This window comes from Lissotriton helveticus, chromosome 6, assembly GCF_964261635.1.
Source record: "Lissotriton helveticus chromosome 6, aLisHel1.1, whole genome shotgun sequence".
Lineage (NCBI taxonomy): Eukaryota > Metazoa > Chordata > Amphibia > Caudata > Salamandridae > Lissotriton > Lissotriton helveticus.
In genome coordinates, this window is record NC_136067.1 from 1,067,541,922 (window position 1) to 1,067,562,358 (window position 20,437).

Here is a 20,437-nt window from a genome sequence, read left to right on the forward strand (position 1 = left end):
GCAGGTCGCTGAACAATTGCGTATTACGACCAACGGAAGACTTGTCTCACCGCTAACCACCATAAGACAGCCACCATATGGTATTCCTAACTACCCAAAGGCTTTTTAAATTTGCTCAGGCAAAAGCATCAATAGTAGTCCTGAAGATGATCCCAGTGTATTGCTGGAGATAGGGATCGAAACGTTGTGTCGACTGTTTTAATAGTACTGCACTTGTCAATTCTATAACATATGTTGCAGTTACTGTTGGTTTGAGCTTACGCAAGATTACATTGTACTGTAAACCACCCCTTGCTCCATTTTTTGTTTGCCTGTTAATGGCTTCCCCTTGTATTGTCTTTCTTGTTGACTTGGTACAGGCTTGTGCCTTGTTATTTGTTTTTTCACGTATCTGTAAATTCCTGATATTTCTTGGCATTAAATATTCCCCTGTCCGGCGGGACTTGGCACAAAAAGAGACATAGGGCCAGATTCATCAAGCGAAATGCGCTCGCAAAAGGGCCAGATTCTGAGAATCTGGCCCTTTGCGAGTGCAATTTTTGCATTTGGGATTCATCATCCCAAATGCAAAAATCGCTAATAAAGAATTCGCTAATATGCGAGGATTAGCATTTAAGGAATCTCTATTAGAGATTCCTTAAATGCTATTCATGAAATATTTAAAAATTGCGAATTCGCAATTTAGGACCGCTATTTACCACGAAGTCAAACCTCGTGGTAAATAGCGAAAACTTAGAAAAATGCATTTTTATGCATTTTCTAAGTTGCATGTTACACACACACATGTCTTTTGGACATGTGTGTGCACAACATCAGTGTAAATTCACATTTCAGGGGTGCTACAGGGTGTCCTTTGGACACCCCTGCACCCTTGAAATCGCATCCTTATTTGCGATTAGCAAATTGCTAATCGCAAATAAGGAATAACTCCCCATTCATTCCTATGGGCCCGATCCACAGTCCCTGCAAAGCTGAGACCCATGGAGGCGACCTGAAGCGTGGGGCCGGCCATCTTGGGAAAACATCGAAGCGCTGACCGTGCAGCATCCGAGGCTCCCTCGAAGCTGTGCATTGGAGTTTGAGAAGCTCCAGCCCGAGCAGCCTTTGCCAAGAAGGTTCACCCCTCCACACTCATCGAGTGCTGCGTGGGGCCCTTTTGCAATTTCCTGCTCAACGCGTTGGTCCGGTCGCTTGCCCGTTGGCGAGTGGCCCCAGTACCGACGAACCTTTGAATTTGCTCTGCTAGTCTGGTTGCTCCAGACTGGCCCTCGCTCCTCTGATAAGGAGCACCCGCTCTGACCTTGCTGGTCCGAGTAAGAAGTGATCTTCGAATCCTGCATGGGTTGCATTTGCCAAGGCCTATTGACTCCGATCTTGAAGCTGACACTGCCAACAGCGAGAGCCTTTGTGGGACAGCTCGTGATTCAATTCAGGACATCCTCGGTGCCCCAGAGTCCACGTGGCAGCGGAGACAAGCTTCAGGACAACCACCTGATTGCGCCCGACATCGCCTGGTTCCTTCCTGGTCACTGGCTAGTGACTCAGACTCTGTCCGCTATGCTTTCAGGTACTCTACATCTTCAATCCACCCTTGGATCACACCGGACACTTCTCCTCTGGACGCCTGCAGCATCTTCATCTCCAGGCACCATAGATCTTCGTGACGAAACCCGACACACCTTTGCACCTGTGCACCCGCTTCCTGTGGGTGAGGTAACTCTTGAACGCCAGTGCTCCTGTAGTGGTTTACACCTCTAGTGTCTAAGTCTAAAGTTTTGTCCTTCTAGTCCAGTCGGAAGACCCTTAAAACTGTAACTCGATAACTTTTACGCACCATTGACTTTGCATTGGTGCATGCGTGTGCTTTTGGCGCTGCACCCGAATCCCGCGGGCTACTCCCGTCCTAACTGCTGTTAGTCCAGTGTAGTCCCAGCGATTCCCAAGGCCCTAGGCCTTACCACTGATCGATTAGTGATACTTATACCACTTTTTTGATATATGGTTTGAGTGGCCACCGGCCTCATCCATAACTGTGCAACTTTCATATGTTATATTGTGCTTTTGTTTAAACGCTTGTGCTTCATTGCCCATAAAGAGTAGTGGGGATTATTCTGAGAATAAATACATATATTGCTAATGCTAAGACCATGATAAGGGCACTCTCACCTACAGACTGACTGGATCATGTCTAGCATTCGTTTACGCTATCTCCAACCTCATTGTCCTTCTAGCCATTGACTCTCACCACTACATCCTATTTGGCGACCTCAAATTCCATGTTGATGACCACCAACAACGCCAACTCTATCACCTTTCTGGAGAACCTGAGCAACATCGGCCTCACCCAGGAGGTCACTGAACCCATGCGGCAAGCCAGATACACACTTGACTCCATATTTACCTTTAGCTACAAAGTCAAATGTACCCGTGTCACTGATCTCACCTGGACCAACCACACCATCGTCCACTTCACCATCTCCGATCTCCAGCACTGCACCACCAAACACCACTGCCCCTTCCACCGAAGCTGGAGCAAGGTAACTGAGACTCAGTGGACTCATGTCCTCAGCTCCACACAACCCGAAACAGCAGCAGACATCGACCAGGCCATCCAGAACTTCTCCGTCTGAGTCACCAAATGCACTAACAGAGCTGCCCCGTGAAAACCAGCAAAAACCAACAAAACCATAAAACGAGAAAGTTGGTACACCGCAGAGCTCAAAACCACCAAACACAATTGCTATCGACTCAGGAAGATTTGGAGAACCACTAAGAATCCCACCAACAGAGCCACTCACAAAGCAGCTCTCAGCAACTACCACCTATGTCTCAAGGAAGCCAAGAGAGCAACCATCACCGCCCATTTCGATACCACAACTAACCACCCGAAGGAGCTCCTCAAAATTGTCAAGAAATTCTTGAAACCAGCAGCCACAGAGAACACCATTCACCTTTCCCAAGAACTCTGCACCACCCTCTCTGACTAATTCCACCGTAAAATCATCACAATCGACAAAAACTTCGACCCCCAACCCTCCTCTTTAAAGTCTCGGCAACCTTCCAGCAGACACCAACTGAATGATCACCACCTGGTCTCCACTCACCACTAAAACGACCACACCCATCATGTCATCCATCCACCACGGGCGCCCACCTACCCCTGCCCCCACCATCTCTTCCACCTCTGAATCAACCCAATTAGCACTGAGCTCGCCAGCATCATCAACACCTCCATCTCCAAGCAACCTTCCCAGAAATGGAAACAAGTAGAGGTCAGAATGCTCCTGAAGAAACCCTCTGTCGACCCCAGAGACCGCAAAAACTACGGTCCGCCCTCCCTGCTCTCCTACCCAGCCAAAGTGCTTGAGAAAGTCATCAATCAACAGCTCACCAACTACCTGGAACACAGCCACCTCCTCAACCCCACACAATCAGGATTCTGTACGAACCACAGCACCAAGACCGGGCTTAGCGCTGCCACAGATGACATCAGAACGCTCTTTGATCATGGAGAAACTGTAGCCCTGATCCTCCTCGACCTCTCTGCTGCATTCAGCACCGCCTTTCACCACACCCTCATCGATGGACTCCACAACATCAAAACACCTTCAAGTGGATTGCCTCCTTCCTTAAAGGGCACACACCGCATCCGACTGCCCCCCTTCACCTCCACACCGAAGGACTTCAAATGCAGCTTGCCACAAGGATCTTCCCTCAGCCCCACCCTGTTCAACATCTACATGACTACCCTCGCAGATCTCATCAGAGCCCAGGGACTCAACACAATCTCCTATGCAGACAACACTCAGCTAATTTTCTAACTCACCGAGGATCCCTCCACCACCAGAATCAATTTCTGCATTGCAGCCAATTGGATGAGAGATAACTGTCTCAAACTCAGCTTTGACAAAACAGAAGTACTGATCTTAAGAAAGAACACCTCTGTTTGGGACCATAGCTGCGGCCACCAGAACTCGGACCCATGCCCACACTGACCGACCATGCACGCAACCTCTGCATCATCCTCGACAGTCAACTGACCATGAAAACACCAGTCAACGCAGTTGCCTCCTTCTGCTTCCACAGCCTCCGGAAGCTTTCCAAAACCTTCAGATGGATCCCAATCAACACCAGAAAACCTGTCACAAAGGCCCCCATCACCAGCTGCTTTGAAAATGGCAATGCTCTTAATGCTGGAATCCCCACCCAACTCCTCAGAAGACTCCAGAACATACAGAACACCTCAGCCAGACTCACCCAGTCAGACTCACCTCAGCAAATGGACCACATCATTCCACACCTTAGAAACCTCCACTGGCTCCAGATCCAAAAAAGATGCAAGTTTAAGATCCTCGCCAATGCCCACAAAGCTCTTCACAACCAAGAACCATCCTACACCAACCACTGACTGAGCTTCCATCAGCTCTCTGGGAACATGCGCTCCTCCTCACTCTCCTTGGCACAGATCCCCCTGCATCCGATACAGCTGCAGCAGTGGCCGCTGCTTTCCCTACATCGTAGCCAAGACCTGAAACAACCTGCCCCTCCACCTCCAGATAGCACCCATCCCTGGCAAACTTCAGGAAGAAACTCAAGACCTGGCTTTTTGATGGAACCACTGCACCCTCAGCACCCAGACATTCTTACGTGTAGTATTGCTGTGCTTTACAAATGATTGACTGAAAGCTTGTGAAGTGCAAAAGGAATGCTGAATAAATCATACATTCACCCTCAGTCAAGAGAACTGGGTTAAAACCATCTGTTCTTTTACTCACAATGCTACCCCAGTTTAGACCCAGCCATATGCAAATCAGCCTTGACCCTGTGCCTCATGGGAACAGTCCAGACCGAACTGCCAAGCCAGGTCCTCCCTGAACAGGAAATTAGCATCCTGGGACCGATTTCTGGGTATTACCCTTCATCAGGGGGGCTAGACCGACGTCTGGGCATACCCATCCCACTTAGGGTGAAAAGTGCTACGCAAACAAATGATGGACAGAATGCTGAATAAATCATACATTCACCCCCAGTCAAGAGATCTGGGTTGAATCCATCGTTCTTTTGCTCACCATCCCACCTCAGTTTAGACCCAGCAATATGCAAATCAGTCTTGACCCTGTGCCTCATGGGAACAGTTCAGACCGAACTGCCAAGCCAGATCCTCCCTTGACATATGGCTGGGTCCAAAATGGGGTGGTGTGGTGAGCAAAAGAATGATGGATTTAACCCAGATCCTTGTGACTGGGGGTGAATGTTTGCATTGTCCATTATTTAGTCCATCAATTGTTTCTTTTGCAAATGTCACCCTAAGTGGGAAGGGTATGCCCAGACATGGATCCCATGCTCACTACACCACTGGATTCAAGCTAGCCTCACTGATGAAGGGTGATGCCCTAGGCTGAAACCGGTCCCAGCATGCTTGTTTCCAGTCCAGGGAGGACCTGGCTTGGCAGTTCGGGCTAGACTGTTCCGATGAGGAACAGGGTCAAGACTGCTTTACATATGGCTGGGACCAACTGGGGTGGTTTGGTGAGCAAAAGAATGATCGATTAAACCCAGATCCTTTTGACTGGGGGTGAATGTTTACATTGTCCAGCATTCCATCCATCAATTGTTTCTTTTGCATATGTTGCCCTAAGTGCGAAGAGTAGGCCCAGAGGTGGGTCCAGTGCTCACTGCACCACTGAATTCAAGCTAGCCTGGCTGATGAAGGGTGATGCCCTGAAACCAGGTCCCAGGATGCTTGTTTCTGGTCCCAGGAAACTTTTTTCCGGTCCAGGGAGGACCTGGCTTGGCAGTTCAGGCTGGACTGTTCCCATAAGGAACAGGGTCAAGACTGATTTGCATATGGCTGGGTCCAAACTGGGGTGGTGAGGTGAGCAAAAGAATGATAGATTTAACCCAGATCCTTGTGACTGGGGGTGAATGTTTGCATTGTCCAGCATTCTGTCCATCCGTTGTTTATTTTTCAAAATAGCTTGCAAAGGCACCGCCTATCAGCAACCTCTGCTTGTTCTTTATGCAGGATAAATAAATTAATAAATAATAAAGAGCTTCCTTTCGTACGGGTTTCTGCCCTTCTCCAGCTGTGTCAGCCTTGCCTTACCGAACCACGTGACGAACGAAGTGGGTCAAGTTGAAGGAGCGATGGGAGAACCGTACAAGAAGTAACGAACAAGGGAGCTGGCAAGAAAAATGTGCCGAAACCTCTGGGCGGGGCGGGGACAGACACCGAGCCCGGCAGCGCGAGTGGCAGGAGCAGTAATAGACTTTCGCTTTGTTCTCGCGTCCCAAAATGGCACAGCCTAGTGCCAACACTACATATCTCTGGTACGCGGATAGGGAGTTATTCCTTACTTAAATTACGCGGTATTGAAACATTGGTGCGTAAAGACGGGGACGCTTTGCGCTTGGTTTACAAGAGCACAGCAAGAACGTACCCCCTCTTTGTCATCATGCACGCCCACTGAGAATCTGTCTCCGAGTACTGTGTCTCAGCCGCCGCAATTTCAGAGCTACTCCACTAGGAATGCAGTCCCGAGGGAAGGATACGGGCTTTTAGTGAGGGGACAACAATGTCCGTGCTGAATACTCCCCTCTGTCCCGTGAGAGGCAGCTCTTGAAACCATAACCCGAGGAACACGGCTGAAGGCTTCAAACCGATGTGCCTGGAAGAATTGGAAGGGGAAAGTTCTTGCATCCCGACCCGTGCCCTCTCTTGCGGGGAAGACCGACGAGAGCGTGGATAGCTAAGGGACGCTCATGTCTTACTCCTTTGGGAAAGGCAAGGGTGGTGGGGGTGGGGGCGGGGACAATACAGAGACGCCCACTTTTCATCTCACACCTGCCGTTCAGCGGGAGTAAAAGCGCACTGAGATCCACCTTTTATCCCCGCACCTGCTGTACCGCGAGAGACCGGGAGGGAACACATTCCACCCCACTCCTGGTGCTCTGACAGAGGCAGGGGTGCGTAGATGACCATCTCATATGTGGTTGGACGAAAGTGCGGGGATAGTCCAGAAAGATCCACCTGTCATCTCACACCTGCTTTTGCGTGAGCTATCATCCGCGCGAGGCTGCTGAGCATGCAAGGAGAGCGGGCGCTGATTGGCTGCACGGCCAGGCCCCGAGGGAGCGCGGCTGTGAAATGTAAACAGTGAAAGCGGGACAGGGGGAGAACGAGCTCGAGCCACGGCCGCCGCTGCCAGCCCCATCCGGGACGCCGATGGACCAGTCCACGCGCCACCTGCGCACCTCGCGCCACCTGCGCACCACGCGCAGCTGCTCCTGATGCGCTTCTAGAGCGGGCTGACGCTCCTCTGGCTGCCGGGGCAGCTCGCCCTACAGTGGATGTAAAGAAACGGGCCAAGAGGGGCATCTCAGCCCGGAACAGCCGGGGCCATGGAGATGAACATGAGGAAATTCACTGTGCGCAGGTTCTTCTCCGTCTACCTGCGCAAGAAGTCCCGCTCCAAGACCTCCAGCTTCAGCAGATACGAGGTATCCGCATTTCATCAGCGCTGCGAAAGGTGTGAAAGTAAAGCAGGCGTCACAAAAGTTGTGTCATTAATAGCAACTGTTAGCTTGTTTGTGTTTCTTTAAGTAAGTAAGATGCGATATGAGGTGGGCTGACTTGCTGCAATGCTCAAAAGCGGACTGGGCAGGTGGCTCCAGTACTGAGGTCCATTGAGTGATGTTACCATCTTTCTCAAAAACTAACTACGCTCCATCAAATAGAGCAACACTCTATACTCTTTATTGTAGTTGATATGTTTTTTTAATCAGAAAAGGGAAACTGAACTTTATTTCTTTCCCTCTAATGGATGTTTTCAAAAGCAGTGAACTGTATTCCACCAAGGCCACAATAGACCATGAGCCACGGTGTTCCAAGGCTTGGCATGTTTAAAAGAAACCCCAAGTATGAGCACAGAATAGGGGTATGCACACAAGTAGTCATACGTCTGACGTGCCTTATTTACATGGCCATGTGTTTAGTGATTGATTTTGTGGGCATCATTTTCCATAGTTCGCCTAACAGGGCCAAGAACGTGCTGCACACATGGAAATCGAGTTGTTGGTTCGAATATGGCAGGCGCAGCAAATAGATGGAATGTTAATACCGGTTTGTAGGACTGCCTGGGAATATATAGAGCATTGGCCTCTCAATAGACGTGGAGTGCTTGAGCTGCGCTTCTTTTTCTTGAGAAGGGCTGTGTTATACCAAGGAACAATGTGATTTATTCTAAACCTCAATGCTGATGGTAGGCAAATAAAGTGAAAATAATTGCGGCAGATTTACAAGCTCCTTGCACCACGTTTGCGTATTTTTTAACATGGGAAAAATTACGCAAAAGTGGCGCAAGGGGCTTGTAAATCTGCCCCCTTATTTTTGTGTGTGAGCTATTTAAAGTGTCCCTTCTGAAACCCGCCCATCTCTCTTAGTCTCGTGAAACATGAAGGCATCAGTCATCAGCGAAGATGGGATACAGCCTGCAGTGAACTTGTCGAGGTGCACTTCAGCACCATCTTACCATCCTCGAGCTCAGTACGGGATAGCGCGTGCACGGGCACCTTGCACATACGGTCCTAGAGCACAGGGAGAGGATGTCACCTAACGGGCAGACCGGCCGACCTTGAACCTGGGGAAGCAGGTTCGAGGTTTGGCGGGAGGCTCACGCATCCTGTGATTCTGGGAAAATCACTTACCCTCGCTGTGTGCCTAGAACTGAATTTGTCTGTCTGTGGTGCAGCTGGGGTTCACGTATAGCGCTCTGATACCTTCGGATCGAGTCCGCATTATATAAAACTGCACAACAACAAAAATATATAGGACAGGCACACCTCAGCATCCCTATCTCAGTACTGGAGCACACACGCACCTTGCATCTCAGAGGTCCTTATGGGCATAGCGCAAGCAATCACCTTACCATCCTCAGTACCAGGGGCATAGCTTTCATTGGTGCAGCAGGTGTAGTGGCACCGGGGATTAATGAATCCGAATTATTGCTGTATGTTATAATTTATTCTACAGCGGGGCGGGCATTTCTTTCCTTGCACTAGGGCCCATGACAGACTGACTACCTCCTCAGTAGGGATTGGTCCCGCGCACACACAATACCATCCTGAGCTTAGTATGGGATTGCGCGCGCACACGCACACCTGTGCCTACATGTCTTCCCATCATAAGAGAAGGTTACCTGCTTTGTGGAGGAATAATCAATAAAAATATAGAGAACACCCAAACCCTCTTACTTACTGTACCTCATAACACAACCTACAACAAAAAAACTGAAATGCAGCAACATGGCACAACCATATATGTTGAAAAATGGTGCCAAAATTAGCACTCTGGTGTAAAGTTTAAGTAATTTGGACCAGACAGTCTAAATATGACACATTGGGCGGAGCAAAACTAAATAATTCATATTAGGCTGTCTTCTATATGTAGACGTTTACTTGTGCTTATCATTAAAGTATTACATCACAGTATTTGGTGGTTGTGCCACAGATGCTGTTCTGCTGTTCAACTGGATGCGCTATAACATGCATCTTTAAAGTTCAATTATGCACATCAGAGCAGGAGAATACATACACTATTTATGACAAACGTATACATGTTTTGAAACAATAAACTATTCAAAAAAGCGTTAATAATAGATAAAACCTAGGTCCACAAACTCTATTTTTCAAATAAAATAATGTATTGAATGAGCTTGTCAGAAATGACATGAGACACGCTGATATCTATGAAACTGCAAATCATTTTAATTAGGTGACAAGAATGATGTGTAGCGAGTTGAAAAGCGAATGGAAAAAGATGCTCATTACCTGTACTTCTTGCACTTGTTCGAGTGCTATCTCATTAACACTTTGCAATTAAAATCATGTGAGAAAATCATTTAATGAGATGCATTATTTGCTTGAGTTTCCTAACTTACGATTCCATTACCTGCCCCTCTCTCTGACTGTGTTTCGGACCTACATTGTCAATAAATTCCTTTTATTTTATCATCATCATCATCATCATTTTAACTTTATTTCGGTTTGTTAATGAACCATAAAAGTACATTGCAACTAGAAAAAATACATTTACAACTCATCCAATGCATAGTTACATCTCATTTTGAATATTTGCAATAATTTATTTTATACATGAAGCTTTTATTAAAACTCATGCTTACCCTCTCCCCAGGTGTCATATGTAAAGGACTCATTGGGAGAATGTCTGTGGCAATAAGTATAATACATAAGTCCCGTTTGACTGGAGAATAGGCCCTTAGAAAAATATTCAATGTGCTAGAGTAATATTGCATAGATGGTAGTTTTTGGGTTTTACAAATTTCATGTAGTTTTTGCATTCACCTGCTTATGCTTTTTCATAACTTTGTTTGCGACCAAGAGATTGGTTTGAACAGAAAATATCTGGTACAAGCTGTGAATCTGGTGTGTGAGCCACAGCATTATGGGCCACGTGACCAACGTTCCCCACGTGACTTTAGACGCTAGAAGATTAGTAAACTGAGCAAGGAACTCACATGGCTATGGTGCACGAGGGAGTAGTTCCAGTTCCTGAACAGTTTTCAAGCAGATGGCCACCCCAGTTTATTTTGTATAATACACATAGGGCCTCATTTACGAGGCTCCAGGGGGCACTTTTGCACTACCGGAGCATCGCTTTTTTGACGTTTCGGTGGTGCAATGTGCTGCAGCATATTTACAAGGCCACGTAAAGCAACTTTCAATGGCTTTTCATGGGCTTGCAAATATGTGCCGCATTCTCGCAGATCACTGCGTGAAAGGGGCGTTCCATGGGTATTGCTGTGGGTGCTCCCGCGCAACACCCATGCAATCTAAAGCATTTCCAGATTTATTAGGAATAATAAACCTGAATGCATCTTATTCTAACGCCACCCCACTGGTGTTCTTAGGGAGGTGCAACGAGGAGAAATATCCTTAGTTCTCTTCATTTTTTGCTTTCTATTTGTGCTGCATTCTACAGCACACATAGAAAGAGGAAAACACCTCTTGTGATTGTTTATGTGCTAGAAGGTGTATCTTCCTGCACAAAAAATATCACCCGTACAAAGCAGACACCCATGCACCATGGTGTAAGGGTGCCTTGGCGCATGACAGCCCATTGTACGCCAGTGCAGGGGAAAAGTACAGGAATGCGCGTATCTTATAGATACGATGCATTTCTGCCCTTTCTTTTGACGCAGGGCAACAAGATTCCTTGCGGGAACTATCCTGCGCCAACACCTCACAAATAAGGCCCATAATTTCCACAAAAATGGCACATATATCACCTGGAAAAATCATTGCCACACAGCAAGCAACTTAGGACCTGCAGCAGAAGGTGAAGTACTTTGGCGACTGCAGACACATTTTTTACATTAATGATATATATAGGCTATGCACAAGGATAATATAATGATATTTATAACTAGGCAAGGGCGTAGCTGCCATTGGGGCAGCTGGTGCAGTGGCACCGGGGCCCTGAGGGGCTCATTGAAATCTAATAGTTTCTGTATTTTACTACCCCAACAGCAGTCAAAGGGGTCATTATTTTCCTTGCTTGCACCAGAGGCTTTGGCATCCTTGCTACACTTCTGGATTTAGGGCTCCATATAGAAGGGGTGGGCGAAGTTGTATAATATTTCTCACTAGAACCATGGGTTTTGCTCGTTCCTTACGAGAGAGGGAAACATGAAAATCAGGAATCTCAACATGTATTTAATTGTGAGATCCCATTTTTACCTCTGTTCACGAGAGTAAATGAACTTGCATACTGTTATAAATATGAATCTTCAAGAAGGCAGGTTGTAGGTTCCAAGTTATATCTTTATTTGTAATTAAGTTACAAGAAGCTTAAGGTAGATGGTAATTAAGCATAAAGTACGCCCCACCAGGAGCAGGGTCTTTACTGATCATCCCGCTGACACCAACTGCCTAACCTCCTACACCCAACATTCTATGCAGTCATCACATTCCACACACAACATAGGCTGAACAGCAGGAAGACAGGGTGGAAACAGGCCCGGACTGGCCATAGCGGGCACCGGACAATCCCCCGGTGGGCCGCAGGGGTGGGGGCCGGTTTTGGGCCCCTGGGGCCGTTTTTGTTACAGAGCCCTGTACCAAAATCGGCCAAAAACTGGGGGGCGGGCGAGCACTTTGCCAGGGCCGGTTATGGTCCCCAGTCCGGCCCTGGGTGGAAAGAAGGAAGAGTAGGAAAGACCTTATAACACATACTGTTCCCTTTTTACAGTCCATTACAGTGATACGTTTCTGCTTGAACCAACCATGTCTCCAGAAAAAACATATGCAGTCGGTGTAAGAAAACAGGACGAGCTAAGGTGGCCCAGTAATCAAGGTCTGAGATGAGATTCCAGTAAACATTTTGTACAGTTCTACTGTGTAGCCCTCAGTACAAGCAGAGCAGTCTCTATTGGGATAAAACTGTTGTTGCCCAGGGAATTAGTTGAAGTTTTGGAACGTTTCTGCCCCACTCGCATTGAGTCAGTGCTGAACCAACAAAAAAGTAATAGAAAAGCTTAATGTTTAAGCCAGCGTGGACCACTGGAATCACAGATTCATATGAGTGGTGATGCAGATGAATTACATTTTTAAACCAAACTTCAAAATCATCTTAAAACCACTTATGCCCAGTTTGCTCCGTGCCTCTCGTCTTCCTACCATCCCAGGCACACAGGTCAGCTGAACACCAGCCCATGGCCACAGGCTCGATGCATCAACTGTGCCCACAGTGACTCACACTCAGCTGTGTGAAGGCTTTCTGGTCAGAGGTGTGTCAATCGTTGTTCACAGATCTCTCCCCCTTTCTTCCCAAGCAGGCTACAATGAAAAGAGCGTGGAGACCTTCCTATTTTGGAATAAAGCCGGAACGAGCATAGTCCACCTCCAGATTTTCAGGGGAAGAAGAGAATAATCCAGTTTCCTCCCAACACTATTTTGAAGGGTCGATTGATCGCAGTCTGCATATCGGTGAGCAGTGTAGCCCATCCAAGTGTTAGCCCACTCCTACTGCAGCCGGCTCTAAGCTGTTTCACCACCAGGCTTCAGTCACCGCCTGAATTAGTTGGTGTATTAGAAAACTCCCATATATGGCACTTAGCCTTCAGGTTCTTAACCATTCCATGACATGGTGACCCAGCACATATGCTCTGTGCATGCTGTGTGCCAGCTACAGTTTTTGTCACTGATGTTAAGAAACTTGGCTGAAAGGAGAGGTGTGGGTTTATTTCGACTGACTGCTTTCACATTACCATTTTCTCAAATGTTATACTCTTGCTGTACCTTTTGGGACTCCATCGAGTTTAGGATACCCACTCTGTTGTGTAATGTAATTTCTATCTTGACTAGCAACACCAGAAGCATGCAGCTGCCATTGAAAATGCATTGCCTAGTTGTATGGTGAATGGCGATATCTAGAATACCATTCTTTATCTTTAAATCGAGTTATTGTTTGGTCTGTCAAATATTCTTGTTCTGTAAAGTCTTCTTTATTTAGTAATGCCGTGCATAAACTAAAAACATTTCTTCAACATGTGTCAGAGAGATCTTAGCAACAACACGTCAGGGATTGCACTTGAGCACCAAATTCATTCAGATATTTTTAATTGACCTTGACATGACAATCATTACGTACATCTATCGAATTTGGAGGCTGCCCACTCAAGGCCTGCATGCCTGTCCTGTTCGGGTACCATCTAAGTAATGTTAGACGAGGATGTTGGCTGTTCAATGCCTGCTTCTTGTGAGTGTCTTGCTGGTGAGGACACTATTGAGTTCTGCTCACTGCTAATCCTGCCAGAGGCTATTAGAGATGTGGAATATATGGGCAAACATATCTGAAAAACATGCACGTGTCGTTGACAACTACTGCTAAGAAATAGCAAAACATGTGTCTATTGAAATGACTGCATTCTTCATTGCGTCCTGCAGTAATACCAAATACAGCCATATGGCATTTTGCAAACCATACGCCATGTTTTTGGAGCGGGAATCGCAATAATGCATGCGTGAAAGTAAATATTTCACAAACTCAGGCCTTCTGTTGCATGAGCATGTTTTCTACTTACTTGTTTGATGTTTGATTATTTGTTTTACTATCTCGAACCAAAGCAGAACAGGTATAATAGGTATCGAGTTCCGAATTTTTCTTTACATTTTCAAAATCCACCCATCCATTATGCAACTAGTCGGTTGAATTGCATGTGCGTAATAAGGAAAGCTGAGAGACAATTCTGTTGGGTCGAAGAAAGTGCAAGAGTTCACTGGAGCATGCTGCGTCTGGAATGAAGTTATCAGCTGACAAAATGTCTAGGTGTTCATGTGCTCGACTCCTGTGTGTAGTGAGTGGGGCTATCAGAAGAACTTTAGCAAATTATGACAATGTATGGAGAAACTGTATTAATCAATAGGGTAATACTTAATCTATTGCTATATAAGGGTAGCAGATGCATCTAGTGAGTGATTTAAGGAAGGGGCAACCATAGATATGACATAGGGCGAGTACAATACTGTGTTTATATCTGTGCAATTTCTGTACTGTGTATATCTGTACTGTATTATAAAGCGTGAACATTTCCAACGGCCAGTTCTTGAGCACGTCGTATTTCGTCTTGGGCTTCTTAATTTGTATGCAGAAATGCAATTGTTTTTAAGAAGACAGCTTTAAAAAAAAAACACTTACAAGGCAGAGTGAAGGAACGTATTCATGACTATGCCCTTAGTAAGCAAATTAAGGTTGTTCAGCGGGACAGGTCTTTGGCCTGTCTTTAATGCTCCGTGAAATCTATATATAGATTTTACACTGTCACTACTGAAGGGGCATGCTATTGAACGGCTAATAACGACAAAACCTGAAATGCATATATGAATTGCGTAAACCTTTTTTTGTTAAGGGATGCTACTACAGTGCAACTCTCCTGAACTGGTCGGGTTGGATTAGGCCTGGCACACATTCTAGGAAAATTCGTGCACAGGCTAAATAATATCACTGTTCTTATCCGCAACTGCCAGACGAATACACACGCGCTCAGCCGTAGATCACAAGATCGACATTATCTCTGGAACACCCTGCATTAGCGGTATCTGCGTACTATTCCTCTGTACTCACTACTATGGATGTATGACGAAACCACACATTATGTTGTAACTCATGACGTTACATGAATGCCATTACCACAGATAACCTTAGTACGCGCACAATGTGCCATTCACTTCTCCCATACTCCCCTCACTTTTCCTTCCTGCTCCGCTGTGCCCAAGAACTCTTAGATTCAGGATATGTTGTCCAAGGCGTAGCCTTATATTCACATCAAACAAGGTAATTCAAAACTACAAACCAATACGAAAGTACAAGTATCCTACTTATATATAGGAAAAATGTCAACATCACACTTTAGCTGCATCAACATTGTCAAAGGCAGTAAGGCAATTAGGCACAACATTAAACTTGATCTTGAACTTGGCCTTCTCGGCCCACCAAGCACCAACTCTGCTGCGCACATTGTGCCAGCAGGGCCCAACGTGCTACAGTAACCTGTTGCGCTACTTAAAATCCAGGACACCGCCTAGCACACCCGCTGTCTCCCCAAGGTTCTAATCAGTCCGTCCATACATTGCGGGTTAGGGCAATTGAGTCCAGGACCACCAGCAGGTCAGTCCCCCCTCCCAGCCAACCCGTTGTAAACACCAATCCTACCCCCTCCTGTGGTCCAACCAGTTGCTGAACATCCATTGTTGTGCATCACCATTTGTTGTTAACTGTCAGTGCTCCGCCACAGGGTGAGAAGCTCCCTGGCACCCTCACCCTTCCCCCTGGCACTGACTGTGCTCCGCAATTGCCCCCAGTATCATCTCGATAAAGAACTCCTGCCCTTTGCCCAACAGATGCACCCAGTCTTGATGAAACAGCTTGCTTGCGGTCCAAGGAGACAAAGAGGCCGGAAACACTGTTGCACAGCCGCATGTGGCTGCCCAAGTTCCTACTGCGCCCCCTGATGACGTCACCACCTGACTTGAGGAAGAGGTGTGGCGCCGCAGCCAGGGCGACTGATGCTGAAATCTGGGGACCACGGTTCGATCCCCGGCTCCGGCGGCAGGTTAGCCCAGCACCATGTGACTCTGGGCAATAGCTCGCTCAATCTTCCCGACGGCCCCCAGCGCCTAGAGACCCTTACGGGTGATTGTGCGCTTTACAAATGTGGACTTTTACTTTACTCCTTGGCTCAGCCCCCTTCTGGTCCCAGAGGAGCTCAGGCCTGTGGCGCGAATAAGAGCACCCCTCCCCTAGGCATGGGGGCGCGTGATCATTACCACACATTTTTAACAACACATTTACCTTTACCACGCACACCTTTACAACAAATTTCGTAGTTAAAGCAAGAATCATAAAAGCCTATGCATGATAAAGGTTTCACCTGTAAATATATGTATATATATGTTTATATATTGCCGCTCCCAACTCCAAAGCAGACAGTCCTCCACAGGAATAAAGCACACGCGGGGGCCGTTTGAATCGTTTATTGTGAAACAAACACAGCAACCAGCAAACAGACGCGTTTCGGTCGTAACCTTCTTCTATGTTTACCACATCGTCACTCAAAACATCATTATAACCAGTGTGCATGGAAATAAACAAAGGACAATAGAAGACTCAGATAGAGTATACAGCATGAGCTCCATCTTAACATGCCTGATACATATAGTACTAAATCAATGTGGGTCAAATTGGGTAATGCTTGTGTGCTTAATAAATAAAAAGCAACACAAATCAAACAAAGTTAATCACAACCCATGTTATAGCTCATAAAGCCCTCGGATGGGCATACCCGCACAAAACAAATATTCCAGCATTCCAATCACACAAACCTGGCAATAAAACAACATTCATAGAAGCAGTTCATAATACATTGGAATGTATAATAATCAATATACCGTATTCAAAATATATTACTAAAGGGAAGGAAGTAAATTAGATCAATCAGCTAAAGTACTGTGAGGAGAATAACACAGTACTAGAATTCAATTCACATGCAGTGTGGAATGACAATATAAATACTAGCAAGGGCACAGAAAATAAGCAGAAAAGACCTCAAAATCCAGAGCATACTGCATAGACAGACATCATTCGCCTAGGTGGACTGCAAGTTCCTCATGCATACTCAATTCCCCTGGCACCTTTGTCTGCAGGTCGATGATGTACCTTGACTTTAGTCTACGGAGCCTAGTGAGTCTGTCCCCCCCCTCTAGGATTATTGGGGATGTAATCCAGGCCAAAATAACCAAGGAGATCCCTGTTGCGGTGATGTACTTGGTCAAAATGACGTGCAACATGGTATGCCTCATCAAATTTCGCGATGGCTTGCATATGTTCTAATATCCTTATTTTCATGGGGTGAACAGTACTCCCTACATATCGAAGACCGCAAGGACAATAGAGACAGTAGACACTATAGGGTGTAGTGCAAGTGAGAAATTCGTTGATTTTTCTCTGGAGACCCACCCCTGGAATGTCATAAGTTAGAACCCTCTTGCTCGATTTGCAGGCCTTACATTTCCCGCATGTGAAAAAGCCTTGCATCGCCCCACAAGGTGATTTAGGAATGTCTGCCAAATGACTCTGGACCAACTCATTTTTTATGGACCTTGCTTTCCTGAATGTTATCAGTGGGTAAGAAGGGAGATCGACAGCCAAACACTCATCTGTCTGGAAGATATGCCAACTTTTCCTCAAAGTTTTCTTTAAAAAGGAGGCATTTCTGGAATAAGTGGTAATGAACCGGAACTTGTTGTTAGAGTTCTTATTAGTTTTCTTGTCTTTCTTCTTAAACAGGTTCTCACGTTTTATGGCATTAGCTCTTTTATAGGCATTAGCAAGGATATCAGTGCTGTAACCCCTAACCTTGAAGCGTTCAATACTCTGTTTAGCAGCAATTTGAAATTCATCATCATCAGTGCAGTTTCGCTTGATTCTAAGGAGCTCCCCATAGGGGATGCTCCGTACCAGATTAGTAGGATGACTGCTGGTCGCTACCAATACAGAATTGCCAGCAGTGGCTTTGCGGAATAACCTGCTTTTTAATTCTCCAGATTCAATGTAGATATTGACATCTAAATAATTGACAGATGTCTCACTCACTTCACCTGAGAATTCCAGATTTACTATATTCTGATTCAACACCTTCATGTATTCCCTGGCAGATTCAGTGGTGCTATTCCAAATGATAAATAAGTCATCGATAAAACGATGCCAACTTATCACTCTCTCAGACCAGGAGGCATTGATCGTCCCCCAGGCCACCTGCTCCTCCCACCAGCCAACAAAAAGATTCACGTAGCTGAGGGCGAAGCAGGTGCCCATTGCCGTGCCCGACATTTGCTTGTATAATTGGGACTGAAAAAGAAAGATGTTATTAGATAAACAGAATTCCGCGAATTCTAGTACAAGAGTGCTGTGTGAAGTGAATTTTAATGGTCTTTGATCTAGAAAGTATTTCATGGCTTTCAGGCCGTCCTCATGATTTATCGAAGTATATAGACTTGTGATGTCCAATACCATCATCGTATAGCCTTCTTTCCATTTCACAAATGTCAGTTTCTCCAAAAAGTCTGTAGTGTCTCGTATATAAGACTTCAATGTTTTTACAAAAGGCAGCAGAAAGAAATCAACATAAATCGACAAATGTTCCGTAAGGCAACCCTGTGATGCCACAATCGGTCTTCCCGTGGCATTTCCTTGTTTTTATGCACCTTGGGGAGGTGATAAAAAGTCGGGATGGTTGGATTTAAACGTCTGAGAAAAAGAAACTCATCCATTTCTAATAGGCCTTTAGTGTGCCATTTGGTTATCAACAGATGATACTCCTCAATACTCGATAAGTATTCCTTGTTGGTGATGGGTAAATAAGTGTCTTTATTAGTCAATTGGCGAAGAGCTTCCTGATTATAACTCGATTTGCTCTGTAGGACAATATTCCCGCCCTTATCTGCAGACTTAAAGATGATCTCTTTGTCTTGGCTCAGTTTCTTCAGTGCAAGTTGTTGTTCTTTAGAAAAGTTGTTATTCTTAACTTTAGTATGTTTTTGTTTTCCTCTGAATCGCTTCAGATCCTTCAATACGGCCTCTGAAAAAACATCTATAGCATCATTTGCTAGTTGAGGATTGAATTGTGAAACAGGTTTGAATGACGTCTGTCCTCCAATTTGTTCAATTCCCGTAATAGCCAATTGCTGGGATCTATTGATAGAGGTCAAAGTAATACCTTGATCATCATTTCTCAAGTCCTCCAGGACCATAATGGCATTCAGATCTTTACCTGCCAAAGAATCGGTATCGGAACTTCTAATAATCTTCTTCCTTTGTACACCGGTTTGCACCTTGGTCTTAAAGAATTTATGAAGTTTCACTTTACGAATGAATTTGTACAGATCGATCCGTGTTTGCGTGAATTCTAGATCACGTTGAGGGCAAAAATTGAGTCCCAATTTGAGTATTGATTCTTCAGTCTCAGTTAATTTCTTGTCCGTTAGATTTATAATGGTGAGATTTTTTTCCATTACTGACGTTTCTTGTTCTAATTTCTCTTGCTTCTTGTGATAGGTGGCGAAGTGTTGGCCCCCGCGGCTCCTCTGCCCCCTCCTTGTCTTCCTCGTGTGGCTTTCTCGGGCGGCTTGCCCGCCCCACCGCTTTGTCGGGACTGGTCGATCAGTTTGAACTCCTTGTGAAAAGGAGTAAGCACTCGGCCTGACCTTAGGCGACCTCTGCCCTCGTCTTTGGATAATTCGTTCTCAGTGACTTCTGACTCTGAGGTCACTGGTGTCTCCGCCACTTCTACTCGTGCACCCGTTGTTCTCTTTTTAAGAAGTTCTTTCCGAGGTGCATCGTATTTTTTGGCGAAGGTCAAAATCCTTCCTTGGGCGTAGTCTTCCTCGTCTCGATCAAATGTGCTTTGTTTACGTGCCTTAATCTTGTCTTCGTATGTTTTCAAACGTTTTTTCATAAGCTCTTTAAATTCTGTAATTTTTGTCTGATCCTCTTCTTTTGATAACTCTTCTTCCAATGACGTTATGTCTTCAAGTGCCTTTTCACGATCACTCCATGCAAATTTTGTAAGGAGCCGTAAACTTCCTTGACATGCAGATGCCGTGTGTTCTGCCCATGCATCCAGTAACAAGGGGTCCGGTGATTCATAGGCTGGTACAGTGTAAATCCGCAGCCCCCTGGCGCATACTGGAGGCTCCAGGTGGGCTAGTCGCCTCCCAGGGAATTAGTTCCCCCTCTGCAAACGCGCCCGTGGGCTGCGCTGCAGAGAGGTGTAAAAAAGGGTGTGGCCTCATTACACCTCTCTGCAATGCAGCCCCCTGGGAAATACTGGAGGTTCCTGGTGGGCTAGTTGGCAAGGGGAAT

At 46.0% G+C, this 20,437-nt stretch overlaps 1 protein-coding gene across 1 annotated transcript in view; it reads left to right on the top strand.

The window, feature by feature from the left end:
* The first annotated feature begins 7,062 nt into the window (after positions 1-7,062).
* The window catches only part of LOC144763264 (ribosomal protein S6 kinase alpha-2), a 1,818,960-nt gene continuing 1,805,585 nt past the window's right edge, over positions 7,063-20,437 (top strand). Inside the window, exon 1 of the mRNA XM_078648717.1 lies at positions 7,063-7,500. Coding sequence (XP_078504843.1) covers positions 7,402-7,500 — 99 coding nt within the window. The 5' untranslated portion in view covers positions 7,063-7,401. The remainder of the gene's footprint in view (positions 7,501-20,437) is intronic.